Consider the following 15,772-nt stretch of genomic DNA (forward strand, 5'->3'; position numbering starts at 1 on the left):
CCTAAAGCCTGCGAGAGCTGTGCTGTCATAAATCTCAATCACACTCAATTTGTCTGCAACCTGCAGAAAGAAAGGTTTACTTACTCGCCACATTTCTTTTGATCAGCAATAATTCAAATATAGATGACAAGTGATATTTAAATAATATATTTCTTTCGTCATGGACACAGCTGTTATTTGGGAAACATCTCCATCATACTATTGACAAATATTTACTTTGCTCAAATATATATTTTGCAATTCGCTATGACATTTCACTTGAAACTCTGCCAAGCATCTTCAGGACAGGATAATTGCTAAATAGTGCATTTCATTCCTGAAGGTAGCAATGTGTAAACATGCAAGGTGGGCCTGGTGGTTTGTGTGCGTGTGTGCTCCGTGTGGCCATATCATGGGGCAAGGCAGGGTTGACCCTATTGGGGCTGCCATACCTCAACATTCTGAGGAAGCAGTTCCCCCCTGTGACACTTCACTCTGAGTCAATTGAGCGACATATTTAATCAGTCGCTTAACGTTGTGTGGAAGCTACTTGGCCTGTCACTCCGAGTGAAGCTCCAGGGTCTTCTCATCCAAAGTTATGCCCTCAGTTCTCTATGCTTGTGAAACGTGAAGCCCTTTAAAGGAACATCTGTGCCAGTTTAAAACATTCAGGCTGACCTGCCTAAAGTCGATCCTGGGTTTAACCAGACTTGATTGTGTGATCCATAATAGAGATTGTTTTGGGTTAATTGTGTTGATTGTGTGAGCAGCTTACAGATCATTGAAGATCTGGATGCAGTCTCATCATTAAAGCTAAATTCCATAAGTGCACATTGTTCTGTGTTCAATCTGGAGGACATTGGCTCGAGCCAATGTCCTCCAGATTGAACACAGAACACATTCAGAACTAAGCTACAGAAACATAGACATAGACTTCATAGACTACACAGAAATATACTCACAGCCTTGGTGTGGTTCTTGGCATACACTGTGTAGTCATCACTTGTGGTATCATTTAACTCATTCCTGTAATTTTCATTTAAGAATTCTAATACCAGCCGGTATTTCGCTTTCAGATCTGCAGGCAAGAGGAGGAGATTAACTTTGGCAACGTGTTCGTGTTCATCCAGAGCACACCGAACCCCACTGCTTGTGACCTCATCACGAGCGTGCATGCATCGGCAGCACAAGCACTGGCTCATTTGATAGGAAAATTTGGAGTGATTTTTTTCTACAATTACCATTGAGGCATTGTTGTTCATCTCCTGTTTAGAACCCTGCAGAGGCAGTGGAGGAAATTCCACATTCCTATAGCAGAAGTGAGTCTATCCATAACACAACTGCTGTTCACTTGTCTGTAAATTGGTACTTATTTTAGTCACCCCAGAGGGATGATAGGCCGATTCAATACCCAGCCAGGAATTTTAACTCAAAACTTTCCCAGTGTGGTAAAATAATTTGGGTTGCTGTCTTTGTGGCGCAGTGTGCTAACTACTGCACCACAGATTGTGCCACGCGGTTCACTCCATTAGGCTGGATGCGACATTTGCACAGGATCACACAGACCAGCGGTCCCCAACCTTTTCGGCATCAGGGACCGTTTTCGTGGAAGACAATTTTTTCACGGACCGGGAGGGGGGGGGGGGTCATCATTGGGTCTTTCCCCCTTTTCAAAGAAGCTCTCCAGCGACGTGTGTTTTTTACTCATATTGGCTAGGATCAGCTTGTGGGCTTACCAAAACTGTGACTGAGACAAGTGCGCAGTGCGGGAAAGAGGCGCGGACGGAAGTGGTAAATAATAAAATAATGGGCGGGCCACGCGCAGACTAAAATAAGTGTCGGATTCTGACTTCTCATAAGGAGCGCGCAACCTAGATCCCTCGCATGCGCAGTTTACAGGAGGGTTCGCGCTCCTATGAGAATCTAATGCCGCCGCTGATCTGACAGGAGGCAGAGCTCAGACGGTAATGCGAGCGATGGGGAGAGGCTGTCAAAACAGATGATGAAGCTTCACTCGCTCGCCCACCGCGCACCTCCTGCTGTGCGGCCCAGTTCTTAACAGGCCGCGGAGCGGTACCGGTCCGCGGCCCGGGGGTTGGGGACCCCTGACATAGACCGTAACTAGTCGATCCTCCTGGGTACCATTCATAGCACGTATCATGAGAACAAGAATCGGTATAAATGGCTGAATCGTACGTGCCCAGCGCAGATTGCTTTCTGCCCACGTGCGGTGTACAGAGTGCGCACGGTCACCTGTGTTTCTTAACGTGGCCTGAATGATCTCCTTGCCGTTCTGGCAGTTGTCTCCCTTGTAGCTGTCTCCACAAGAGCACTGCTGCTTGCACGTGGCTGTGTTGATGCTGCACGTGCCGTTGTTATCGCAGTAGCTCTGAGGGCAGCTCAGGCCGGGGCACGGTGACTCTGTACAGTCACTACCTGCTCCACACAAACAAAACACACGTGGATTGAAATTGCAAACAGACTCAACATTTATATGTTGTTGCAAAATCACATCAACAGCGCTTCATAATTTATGTTCTCTTTTTACGAAAGTCGCCGTCTGGAACTTCTTCATCAGTGAACAATGACGCCCCCCCCCCCCTTTCTCTTTCTGCATTTACGTCTCTCCTCAAACCCTCTTTCTAACTCCGAGAAGTCACACTCCCTTAATTTCTTCCTGTTTTTGAGTGAATGGCTGAGTGAGCGAGTGGGTGGATGAGTGACTAGGTGGGCGAGTAAGTGGATTTGTGAGTGAGCAAGTGGGTGGATGAGCGAGTGGGAGGGTGAGTAAGTGGATTCGTGAGTGGGTGAGCGAGCGAGTGGGTAGATAAGTGAGCGGGTGAATAAGTAAGTGGATTAGTGAGTGGGTGAGCGAGTGAGTGGGTGGGTGAGTAGATTTGTGAGTGGGTGAGTGAGCGAGTGAGTGGATTCGCGAGTGGGTGAGCGAATGAGTGGATGAGTAAGTGGGTGGGTGAGTGGATTAATGAGTGGGTGAGCAAGCCACTTTCTTCCCTTGCTCGCTCCCTCCCATTGTCTTCCGATCTCCCTGTGCGACTGTGTTCTCCGAGACTCCTGTTACCTTGTGGATGCACTACAATTATAAGTTGCTGTTGTTGTTGTTAGGACTCACTGATATGATTTTGCTGCAATTGCGCACTCGTAATGACCTGTCTAATAAGAGTTGCGCATTTTTTGAATGTACGATTCAAGATATCAATGCATGGGCCTGACCTGATGTGCCCAGCTTGCAGGTGCACAGGAAACCGCCGAGCGTGTTCATGCAGTTTTGGCTGCTCGTGCAGACATTTGGGTTCTCCACACACTCGTCCACGTCCATGCACAGGTAGCCCCTGTAGCCGGGCAAGCAGGTGCAGGTGAAGGAGCCCGGGCTGTTGGTGCAGTTTCCGCCTCCGCCACAAGGCGAAGCGCCGTCGCACTCGTCAACGTCTGGCACAATGAGAAGAGGAAAGACGCGAGGGCCACGTTCGAGCAGACCATACCCCTACATCCCACGCATGTGTCTCCGCATCAACAAAAATAAGGTGTTTTTACACATGCCATCTGCCACACAGCCTTCTGGCAGTGCGCACATGTTGTTATGTTTATTTTATGGTGTGTCAAACGTCCAAATTGCACCTCAAAATGTTGAACGTTGAGAGCAACATTTTAACATCATTTGACAGAAAAGAGCGCCACACACATTCAGAACTGTTTTTTGTGTTTAGTTGTCCCTCCCCCGCACCTCCAATTAGCACGGTTGGCTACGTACGGTGCTAAAGAAGTTCAACATACGGTCCAGGGTAGGCGGTGAACACGCCACGAACAAAAGAAAACGCCAGAGATACAACTCAAACACGATCCAGGGTACGCGATCAGCATGGCGCGAAGCAGGTGGGGTGAAAGTAAACACGTGAACTCGCGACATCAGAGAGAGTCCGGGGAACGAACACCCAGGTGTCTAAATCAGCTCCCCTGCAGGATCCTTTCACCGGCTCAGAGCGCCCTAATGCAGTCCTGAGAACTTATTCACAAGGCCGACGTGATGTTGCTTACCCAAACAGGACCTCCCGTTGCCACTGTACCCGACAGGACAAGGTCCGCACGTGAAGTTCAGCGATGGCGCGGGCAGGTCCGTGCAGGTCACCCCGGTGAAACACGGGCTCTCCCCGCAGGCGTCGTAGTCCTGGTCACAGTAGGTTCCAGCGTAGCCGCTCGAGCACAGGCAGCTCGCAACCTACACCCACGGGCGCACGGAGAGGCCACATCCCATGGGAACATGTTGATATACCACGGACGTGTAAGGGCAGGTTGGAAATGGGAGAATGCTTTTTCCATCGTTTCAGTTGTCTGTCTGCCTCCTCTCGGAAATGTGTATGTGGTTTCTCATTTTTATGTAATTGTATTTGTTTCTATTCATTAAAATATTTCACCTGGATAATCATCACTTGGGTTTGAACATCTCATTCGCAAGGCCATCCCAGGTATCGATTGCCCCATACACAGCACACGCGTAACAACGCGAGTACACACACATATTCTAAATCTAGCACGCATGAGAATATCAACACCCATCCTCGAGGTCCTATGGCACCTGAAACGATGGCGAGTCGTTGGAGTTGCTGAGCTGCGGCTGCGAGAAGTTGCAAGCGGCGTTCCGGCTGCAGTTGCACACGGTGAGCGAGAGCGCCACCCGCGATGAATTCCCTCCGTCCGAGGCCACCAGCCACACCAACGCCTCCCGCGTGGAGCTGGGCCGCCACCCCACCGAGCCGTTGGCTGGGGGAGGGCGACCGCACGTGGAGGGTGAGAGTGGTCAGGGCGATCGTTTAGCTGTCTGTCCCTCACGCACGGCAGCGGCAGGGTTCTGATTGCAGCACGCATGCACTGGCAATTGTGCCCATGTAGGGCTTCCTTTAAATTAATATATGAAAACCTATTTACACGATGTATAGACACTGATAGATATATGTCAGTTTCAATTTCACGACTGCTCCAGCTGCAAAGAAGACATCTACATCAACAAGTAATCTCATTAACCACGGCCATTCCATTGCCGGATGAAGGCCTTCACCTGCCATTGCCATCTCACACAGCTCTGCAATGCCACAATCTAACTCACGACTGCGCTTGCACTGATCTCATTGCTCCATCTCCGTGGTGCTCTCTTTCTCACGTCCATCACCAGTCTTATCTCTTGGCCATCGTCCCTCCTAGCCATGATGGGTCCTGCTCAACCCACTTATTTTCCTGAACATTTAATATGATGTATTTAATTTTTATTTGGCTCCTGATCCGTGTGATCCACTTCCTGTCTCTCAGTGTAATCCCGAACATATACCCCTCCGCACGCATTTATGCAACTTTCAGCTTTTCGTTCCATTTTCTTAGTCAGTTTTCATCTTTTTGATTCATATGTCATAGCCGGTAACAGGCAATGGTGATTACACGAATGAAGACATGCATCATGGCTGGGAAGCAGTTACCCAGAGTACAGTTCCGACTCTTCCTGCCACGAAGGTTTGTCGAACACACGGTGGATAAACGTTTTATGACAATGATATATTTACCGTAAATTGTGAAGTCTGAAGAGTTCGGAGTGATCGTCAGGGTGATGGGGTCTGACTCGGGATCCACGACCGTGATCTGTAGAATCGTCGACTCATTCAACCGCGCTTTAACCTCGGTACTTCCGTTGATAGTTGGCGGCTTGTTGCCTGTTAGTAGAGGATGCAACGCATGTCTGATGTACGAAATCATACATTTTAACTTCAGTGCAACATATTTGATCGAGTTTGAACGTTTGACAGTGAGAGTGTTGTATCCAGAATGGACTGTATAAATAAGTGCAATTAAAGTGTTTATCAGTATAAATGTAAAGGGTGCTCCATCAAAAACAAATCGCTGTCACCAAATCACAAGGCCACTGATGGATTGTGCTGTTTTCATCGATAGCTGCCCTCGTGCTCACGTTGTCCTGCAGGATTCCCTGTCAGTTGCGAGTACTGCAGCCGTACCTGGGAGGCCCGGCTTGGGGTTGCAGCTGTAATTCCCTTCTTGGTTAAGGCAGTTTTCGGTGGCGTTGTTGCAGATGGACTTGTTCTCTGCACACTCGTCGATGTCCCGGCAGATGGGAGGGTCTCTGTAACCGGGGAAGCAGCTGCAGCTGAAGGATCCTGGGCTGTTGCTGCAGTTTCCATGACCGCCGCAAGGGGACATGACGTTGCACTCATCAATGTCTGGCGAAATACATAGAGAAAAGATCCGGGGTCACATTCGGTTACTTAAAGATCCAACACCGCTCCTGCACATTCGTGGATATCAGAGGCCAGGCCACAAGGGACTTCTCTGCCGACTTACCAAGACACTTCTCCCCATCCCCAGTGTAGCCCGCAGGGCAGGGACCACATTTGTAGCCCAGAGACGGAGGGGGCAGGTCTGTGCAGTTGATGCCCGGGTAGCACGGGTTGGTCACACAGGCGTCCACGTCCATTTCACAGAACTGCCCTGTGTAGCCGTCCGAGCAGTTGCAGCCGGCGACCTGACATGTCGACCAGAAGGAGCAAGCGTGACAGCAGAACGTGTGGCCTCAGTAACAGGGCTGTGTGCACCTCCAAAAAAACCCACAAAGTTGATTCACATACACACACTGCTTATTGTATTAAGATTGATTAATGGTATGCTATTTGTGTTTGTCTTTGACTGAAAATTCCAAAGTACTGTAATTGCCAAATACTATAATCAAGAATCGAACTAAGTGGTTTCAACAGCGATAGTTTATGTAACTAACAAGTCACTGCTTGTCGTAACTCAATCAGACAAAGCTGACTGCTGTAAAATATACTACTCCTCACTTGGAAGGTGGACTGGTTGTGTTGCACGCTGTACAGTGGCTCCGAGTAGAGGCAGGTGCTTTTGGCGCTGCAGTTGCACAGCGTGAGGCTGAGCGCCATCAGTGTCGGGGCCAGGCCGCCATCCGTGGCCACGACCCTAGCGAACACCTCCTTGGACGAGGTGGGCCGCCACGTCACCAAGCCATCGTCTGGCGAGACACACGACGATCAAGGTAAGATAAGGATGATCACAGTCATAATTAGTATGCGTTTATCCAGGTAAGCCACGCTGAGTCCGAATACTCTTTTTCAGGAGGGTGCATCTATATTTCAACAATTTGGCAAACCACCAAAAAATATCCAAATCTGTAAATGACGAAAAACCTCATGACGGAAAAATGTGCGCAAGCCGGGAAATAAACAGACGTAACAACACGCAAAGGTGTGCATTGAATGTAAAGAAGCTCTCAGCTCAATGCACGGTATGGTGATTCCTGAGAGGAAATGAGAGAAACCAGAGAAACTGCAGAACAGGGGGCGAGAACACGGGCTCGAGTCAGGAACTGAACCCAGGCCCTTGTTGTGAGGCACAAGTGTCACCACTCCGCCATCGTGGGAGTCGTGATCAACAGCATCGTTGGTGGATTCAATAGCATTTGTTTATTTTCCCACGATTTCACAATCGCCATTTGTGGAACCACGAGCAAGCAGCTGCCAAGACCAGATTTGTGCCCGTGGGATATAATTTCTGAGTGATAATTGCAATATCGAATTCCACCATAGACTTTGTTTAACCACGTTTTGAAACGTCACAACTCTTTTGCAAGGGTGACATGAGGATAACAAAGACATCTTTCTTGTCTGAGACTTGGTCATTGCCACATGTCGTGCAAACACATTGTGTAAACGTCATATAAGATTACATGTGCAAATTCACATGCAAATACTCTGGGCTATTAATTCCACGTGCTTGAGATGTCACCCACCCTTAATAAGAGCTGCTGCTTTAGGGTGTAATGTAAAAAAACCTGTTTGTGTGTGTTTTTCATACTTGAAATATTTAGATCTGGAGACGTTGGGGTAATACTGATGTTGACATTATCCCCGTTTGGGTCTGTGACGGCCAATTGTACACTGCTGGCCTCGTTCAAACGCGTTTGGATGATGTTGCGTCCCGTGATATTGGGTGGCGAGTTGCCTGTTGAGAGAATCAATGCCATCGTAAGACAAATGCGATTTAAATTGTTGTTGCTGGCAAACACAATGTTGCATATGAAGCCAACGAGTTTATCTCAAGACACTTTAACGTTAAAACAATGTCAATGCTATGGTGGTTGGGCACTTACTGATGATTTTGTTTTCGCTCATAAAAGTATCCGAGGCTTGTACAGTTGCTTTGCCGAAATCTAGGTCGCCGGTACTTAGAACGTCGAATATGCAGTCCTGGTTGCCTTTGCAGGTGCTTGTTATTGTGTCGAGGTTTTTGCTCTCGCTGAGAAGCTGCTCGTAGAAGGTTGGAACAAAGTTGTTGTTGTTGAAGATGTCCCAGCTTTCTCCACTTCCATACTGAAACAGGGAGCTGCTTGAAGTCACTTTCCCTGAGGAAACGAACGTCAGGTGCTGATTAAAGTTGACCAGACAGATGCTTGCATTGACTAATGTGGTGTGAATCTGGAGAGATGTAGCGAATTAAATTGCCACAGGCCAGGTGGCTCGCAATTGGAAGGTTGCGAGATCAAGTTCTAGTCAGGGGCTAACTTCGCCCGAGTACGACTTGTGGGGAAGTAAAAAGTGGTTGTCCTATGGACAGATTCACCCCATTATAGAAATGTGGAATTTGCACCCCTGGTTCAGTTATGTTATCAGGAGGTGAGCAACCCCCTACATGCTCATTTGAGCAGCAAATCACTTTGACTTACTGGGACAGGCATGGATATATATATACAGGCAGTCTCTAGTTACAACTTTTATACAGTGCCACCCTGAGTTGATTTACGATGCATCATCGACACAACTCTGAACAAATTCGAATGGAGTCAATCTGGTTTCCAATGTGACTCGGCGTGGAGTGTTTTGTGTATTTTTACCGATTAAACCCTTTTAAATATTGCTGATAAAAGAAAAAAACACGTCGGCAAGTGATGGTTCTACTGTTTCAACTGTCTATGAGAAAATAAGGGTCCGATATATGAAGGGGTTTCTCGTAACGCATTGTAAGCGGAGACTGCCTTTATATAATTTCTCGAATAATCGTGTGAACATGCGTCTGAAGATCCCGAAACCGCAGACGGACTTACACGTTGATCCAAACTCGTAAAATATCCTGGATTCTGAAGGAAGAGTGGTTCCATCGAAGGGCAGGATGGTTCCGTTGGAAGCCTGGAAGTCATCTGTCTTGTTTCCGTTGAACACTCCTAAAACGTTTCACGCGGCAAGGAGGGGGATGTTGGATTGTCACGCGGCTTGCCGAGGCCTTTCTCAACGCAGCATCCTCGCTGTCATCGCGACGGCCTTCCTCACCGAGCAGCCCTGTCGTCCTGTCGCGCATGGTCTCCGGCAGGGAGATGAGGAACTGCAGGGCTCCTACCGTGGCCGTGACCGTCACGGACGCGCCCGACGAGAACGAGGCCAGGAGGCTCCCATTGGTCGCCATCAACGTGGTCCCGTTTATCGTTGTGAGATTCCCTACGGGGTAGAAACATTGACACCGTTGTGTAACAGCACTTGATCAGGCTATACGGGAGATTTCTGTCTTAGTATATCTATAAACAATTTTGACAGATGTTTGCACAGTACCTGGTGTAAAACATCGATACGAGGGAGACAAAGGCAGCCGGGCTTGGTGTTCTGCCGTTGGCTAATTGCTTTGCTACAGGAAAAGTGATTCGATGGAAACTCACCTTTCACGTTGAAGACAACGCCATTCAGGTAAAGGGAAGTCGTGTTGTCCACATTCAACTTCCATTCAACCTGTTGATTAAAAGGAAGCTGGTTGTCAAGCTGAGACTTGTCCTGACACCGTAAAGCATGCGGATTGGCATCTCACGTAAGGATCAGGCTTCGCAGTGACACGGGTGCTCAATGTAGCAATTTGCACAATGGCTTTCTTTCGGCAACGCAGTCCGGGGTTTGCTGCAGCTGTCGCCATGGTGAACAATGCTGAAGGGCATTTTATATCTTGCTAAATTTGGCGGGGGCAAGGAAGCAATAATAATAATGAAGAGCATTATTATTATTGCTATTTAAAATCATTGAAATTATTATTATTAGGGCTAAATAAAGGAATATAAACCTCACGGACCTGTGTTTGATACCCAGTCACGGCGAATAGCAGTGACCAGTGAGATCTGAACCAGTCCTGGGCACTGACCAGTATGGTGAAGTATGGTCATAAAATCAACATAGCTTGGAGATGCTTTCATCCAGCAGTGGATGGATGAAGGTATCTGTAAACTATTATATATAACAATAATTATGCAGACTTGATTCGAAGCTTTCGTGACTGCAGGAATTACTCTTAGGTTTTTTCAGTAAAGTCACGTACGCTATTATGTTATTTTATTATATCTTATTTATATGTGACTTTACCGAAAAAACTCAGAGAGTAATAATTATGCACTTTATAAAGCTTGTAATATTTTACAGACACAATTGACTGTGATTGTGAGGTGCAGAGCTGTTGGGGTAGGCTCTGGTTTTAGGTGCAGGTAGAGATCCACAAGTTAGCCCAAGATGCAACATTTTGAAAGATCTCAATTTTAGTGAAAAACTTTTATCCTGTAGAAATCACTTTTATCCTAAAGAAATAAATATCGTGTGGCATTGGGCGACGTCTCTCTTGTTAGCACGAGGACTTGTTGCATGAGTACACGCACAATCTGAAAAGAGATACTAAATTATCCTCAATCTGAATATCAGAATGCTTAAATCTGCAACGCTACCCTACAGTGGATATTGTGGAAGCAGCAGGGGCAGAAAAATCTACTTTTGTTCAACTCACCATCGGAGCACGGGCCCACAGGCCCAAAACATTAAGCGGCCAGAAACAAACAGCCCCAGCAAAGTTGTAATAGAAAAGACTGAACACGCTTCTTCAACTGAGCAAGATGATACAAATTGTTTTTGGGAAATGAGAACAATGGGAGGCATTCCAAAGTGGAGCAGTGCGATGGAAGAAGCAGGAAGAGAAGAGTTGTGACCTGCAGTGTGGTGAGGGGGTGACTGAGGGGGTGAGCGAGTGGTTGAGTGAGTGCGTGTGTGAATGTGTGTGTGAGGAGTAGTGGTGCGTTGTTTAACGCACTGCACTACGAACCCAGCGACTCGAGTAATATTCCTGCTCATGGTCAACAACGGTGACAATGATCTGAAACGGTCCTGGGGCTCCCCTAGGTCGACTCAGCCTCAAATAAGTAGTAAACATCAGCAAAAAGGTAGCTGGCCACCCACCGCCTCGTGTGCTGTGCCGGCCTTCATAGGTGCTCGGTAATGGCACTTGCCCCGACAATCTGAGAAGGCTATACGGGGGATGTTTGTCTTTGCAGGTGAGTGAGTTATAGAATTGAGTGGGTGGGTGCGTGATTGGTGGTTGGGCACAATGTGGCCCATGAAGAGCAGGCACGACTGGCTTCAGCTGAGCCAAGTCAGCCAGCCAATTGTGCTGTTCTCACGTTTCAACATGGAAAAAAATGCCTTTGTCAAATTTTTGTTTGTAAAAAAACCCCCAACAAGTTTGTCGAGTTGCTGAGGTGGCGAAAATTCCTCAACGTGGGTGAACGAGCACGCACGAGCACTCCGCTCGGCGCTCACCACGGGGCTGCCCAACTGCCACGCCACCAGCGCCACGAAGCTCGTGGCCATGGACGTGTGGTTGAAGCCGGCGCGCTGCGTGCGCCCCTGGATCCTGAACTTGGTCCCGTTTCCATTGTCGGCGATGAGCAGATCGTACTCGCCCAGTCCGTTGAACGTGTAGCCCAAGCCATCCATGGTCGTGATGTGCGGGTCGCCGTACATCCAGCCTTCGCAGCGGCACGTGCGAGTGTTCACATGAAACGGGCATTGAGCAGCAAGTCCAAAAACAAAGGTAATGGTGCAGCCCTGCCATTACTCGCTCACGCCACTGCTGGCAGAATGGCATTCCACTACTCCCTAAAGGTGTATTAGTGTTTAGCTTGCAACAAATTACATTCAAATTATTTCAAGAATCAATTCTTAGACGCATTATATCAGGCATGCACCATGACCACAATAATCAAATTTAACTGATAAAATTACAGGCTTTCTAGGCACAGCTGCAAATTCACTGAGATAATATAGGGGCTGAATTCACCTCCCTTACAAATGTATCCATCCCACAAAAATATCTATTTTTACACATCCCATCAGCAGCATGGCCTTCTGCTAGTGCATACATTTTGGCAACATTGGTTCAATACAAGGAAAACTCTGGCCCGGTCTCGACACCCAATGTCTTATCAGCAGAGCCAGGTTCAGCCCAAACCAGTGAAGGTGAACTTCCCATACGGGAAGGACTGTGTCTCTTAATATGCGGTCCTAGCTCAACGCAAAACTACACAACACAAATAAAATAAAAATGACACGAAAAGACCGCAAGCCTCCCTCACGCACAGCTGGTCCCACACAAAAATAATTCGAGTGTATTTCACATCCCGTTAGCCACACGGCCGGCTGCTTTTGCAGCACTCACCAAACCGGGGGGGCCTGTACCCCCAGCAGGAGTCGGCAGGCCGCTTCTCGTAGTAGAGCGAGCAGTAGGAGCTGTCTCCCGAGTCCACGCAGCAGTCGGTATATGGCTGCACCTCCTGGACTGATGCGCAGCAGTGAACAACGTTCGGCTGAATGTGCCGGCTCACAGAATCGTTAAGTGAACACAGAAAAACATAAACGCTATACGTTTCTGTGCATTAGTTGCGAGATTATAAAATATATGAATCATCGCCATCAGCCACGGTAAGTCTGCTTCTTGATAAACACCTCCCCAAGCTGCCACCACCGGTAGCTGATTCACTCCATTCACTCGTTCAAGGGCGGTCAGTGGCATAATCATCACTCTTCTATTGCTACTACGATGGTTCCTGTTTGGGTCTGTAAACCTCACTCATTGATTCCTTAACCCATGTTGGGGACTCGGTCTACCATACTGTTTTACCTCAAGTGCTCCGTGTTCAACCACCACTCACCCACCCACCCAACGACCACACTTAAGGTCACAACTAATTCACTCATCCACCCACTCCATCACTCACCCACTCACTCACCCACCCAACTACCACACTTCACACAGACGCACTTTGGATATCCCTCCCATCATCTCTTTTCCCAAGTCCTCATAATTATCATGCTGAATTCAAGAAACATTCTAACCATTGCCTATCACAACCTTGCTAGTTCCGTCTGTCGGTGGCCACTTGCCACTTTGTTCCCTCGGCGCTGCGCTCAGTGGCTGCGTTAAAAGTGAAGTTTACGTTTTGATTTAAAGCTTTCGTGACTGCAGGGATTCATGTTCTTGGTCCCTTCTATGTGACTTTACCGAAAGAACCAAGAATAGAGAAGCTTACGTTTGTATGTGTTTGCTTCGCGCGGCAGCCACTGCGTAAAGTACACATTGTAGTAGTAGTAGAACAAGTTGTAGTCGGAGAACCACCAGGGGTTGTTGGGCGGGTTCCAGGGCGTTGGCAGCAAGCGCTCGTGCTGGCCCGTGATGAGGGAGCCTCGCCAGTCGTAGTAACAGCGCACGCCCGATCCGTCAGGGTTCTGCCACACGCTCTGCAGCGTGTACGCCATGCCTGACGAGGGGAAAGCACGGCGGTTCACCGGACGACCTCACCAAATCATCTCAAGGCCAACGGATCACCCGTGCCATCTCAAACGCCTATCAGATGGCTTCCCCTGTTTCACGACGTCGGTTGTGGGAGTTGCTCCGGCGTCCTGAACCACGCCGGTGAGTGTGGGTTGGTGAGGGGTCTGGGGATGCCAGCTATCACTCAACAACTGATGTTAGCCATGGCTGGCAATCAAACACAGGTCGCCAGGTTCGTAGCACAGTGCGCTCACTCGTACAATCGCAGCTGTACCCCAGTTATACAATGATAGATTGGGGAAGCGGAGGGCAGAAAAGGCGCTTTAAGGACGTCCTCAAGGCCAATGTGAAGAAGTGCAACAATGACACTGGCTCGTGAGAGAATACTGCCCAGGATCTCAGCAAATCGAAACTCTTAAGACGACAACAGGAGGAGAAGAAAAACGGGTGCTGCAGGCGCAACAGTAGCGCGTCGCAGGCCATGCGAGCTGGGGCACCAGCACTGCGATGACAAAGTCTGACGATCGCCAATCTTCAGACCCACAGACACCGATGGAACACTGTCGAAGTCAACACTGAGGGATTGCTGAAGAAGAGACTAGAACAATCAAGCAAAATAAATTAATCGTAAAAATCAGTCTTGATGGAAATGAGGTGAAGATAATTTGACTGCGTTAATTACCATCCAACTGCTTGGTGGGAAAGTTATAGTTTTGAATCAAGTCCCCATTGATGAACGTAGAGTCAAGCCTCCCTTGCCAGTATGAGCAGGGACATGGATTCCAGAACCAAAAGTTACTCTTCTGCTCTGTGTTGACCCAGCGCAGACAATCCCGCTTGCTGTTCACGCTAGTGATGCTGTTGGTTTCCAGTCGGTACAACCACGTGCCCATTTGGCCTGCCAGAGGAAAAAGACACAAAGTCATTGTTTTGTGAAAACCGTTTGCATCGGTTGTAGCTGTTTTGTCTTGTCAATAATAACAATTTCACTGTACACGGTGTCATTCATACTAATTACATCCCACAACGCTCTACATTGATTATGTTTCTATCTACGTGGCTTTACCGAAAGACCCAAATAATATTCAACATACTGTAAGTCATGTCCGTTTTACCCGCACCTTGGCGTGACCGGCAGAGCGAGCGGCTCCCAATCACAAGGCCTCGAGCTCCAATCCTGGTTGGGGGTTGACTCGGCCCATCATCCCTTCAAGGTCAATGAAATATATACCAGTTTGTGGGGAAGTCAACAGTGGCTGTCCTGCTTATCGACTGGTCCCTGCCATAGGAATGTGGTATTTCCATCGCTGGCTCAGGGCTCTGAGCCGGAGAAGAGCCCCGCTATGCTGAATGCTAATTTGAGCCGGGCCACTTTCATATTTGATGAAGCGCGGTGAGCCCAAGGCTCAGCGAGGGTGACCCACCTGTGTTGCCCACCACGCTGTCCGGGCTGTAGCGCACTGCAACACTCTTCGTCATGATCGGGTCGTTGTAGAACACGTTGAATATTCCCCTTGAGTGAGGATCGGTGAGGATGGGTGAGAGATGGGTGAGAGAGAGGTGAGGGAGGGTGAGTTAAACGTAAGATAGATTAATTAATCGGAGGAAGTAGTTGTATAAAGGTGTCAGTTTTGGTGCCAGATAAAAGGGTAAAAACGTATTATTATATCTTGCTACTGGCAAAGGAGGTCTCATAATGTAATCGGAGGAAATCCGTGACGTGAGGAACTCTCCACCGCAACTCCGATTAGCATGGTTCGCTATGTATGGTGCGAAAGAAGTTCAGCCAAACTAATTAATGGTCATCTGAACGAGTGTTGAACAACACGACAATTGATACTCAGCTCACCAGGAAGTTGAAGAACACATTTCAAAAATCAACTTGTATAGCAATTAGATACGTGGTGCTGCACTTTAAACGATATCAAACATCATCAGGACAAGATCGATGAAGTCAAGCGTAACAAAATAGAAAGTCAGATGGCTCTTTAACTTACTCTTTGGTTCTATTGGGTAAAGTCACGTAGGTAAAAAAATAAAATAAAAAATCTAGAATCGGCTCTTTAACTTACCCACAGTGAGCTGAAACAACAACAATTGGTGAGGTAAATACACGAGACTATTAATTAGTTTGTCGGTCAAGTGG

At 48.0% G+C, this 15,772-nt stretch overlaps 1 protein-coding gene across 1 annotated transcript in view; it reads right to left on the reverse strand.

The window, feature by feature from the left end:
• LOC116946843 (uncharacterized) overlaps positions 1-15,772 on the reverse strand; it is a 69,174-nt gene that overhangs the window by 9,854 nt on the left and 43,548 nt on the right. Inside the window, exons 34-53 of the mRNA XM_076070226.1 lie at positions 15,051-15,139; positions 14,309-14,524; positions 13,385-13,612; positions 12,514-12,633; positions 11,616-11,824; positions 9,710-9,779; positions 9,330-9,494; positions 9,107-9,223; positions 8,156-8,407; positions 7,861-8,007; positions 6,831-7,018; positions 6,337-6,517; positions 5,994-6,215; positions 5,547-5,693; positions 4,571-4,755; positions 4,033-4,213; positions 3,211-3,426; positions 2,233-2,415; positions 942-1,057; positions 2-60 (exon numbers count right to left, since the gene is read on the reverse strand). Coding sequence (XP_075926341.1) covers positions 2-60; positions 942-1,057; positions 2,233-2,415; positions 3,211-3,426; positions 4,033-4,213; positions 4,571-4,755; positions 5,547-5,693; positions 5,994-6,215; positions 6,337-6,517; positions 6,831-7,018; positions 7,861-8,007; positions 8,156-8,407; positions 9,107-9,223; positions 9,330-9,494; positions 9,710-9,779; positions 11,616-11,824; positions 12,514-12,633; positions 13,385-13,612; positions 14,309-14,524; positions 15,051-15,139 — 3,291 coding nt within the window. The remainder of the gene's footprint in view (position 1; positions 61-941; positions 1,058-2,232; positions 2,416-3,210; positions 3,427-4,032; positions 4,214-4,570; positions 4,756-5,546; positions 5,694-5,993; positions 6,216-6,336; positions 6,518-6,830; positions 7,019-7,860; positions 8,008-8,155; positions 8,408-9,106; positions 9,224-9,329; positions 9,495-9,709; positions 9,780-11,615; positions 11,825-12,513; positions 12,634-13,384; positions 13,613-14,308; positions 14,525-15,050; positions 15,140-15,772) is intronic.

Source organism: Petromyzon marinus, chromosome 28, assembly GCF_048934315.1.
Source record: "Petromyzon marinus isolate PM22_M1 ecotype Great Lakes invasive population chromosome 28, UKy_Petmar_22M1.pri1.0, whole genome shotgun sequence".
Classification (NCBI taxonomy): domain Eukaryota; kingdom Metazoa; phylum Chordata; class Hyperoartia; order Petromyzontiformes; family Petromyzontidae; genus Petromyzon; species Petromyzon marinus.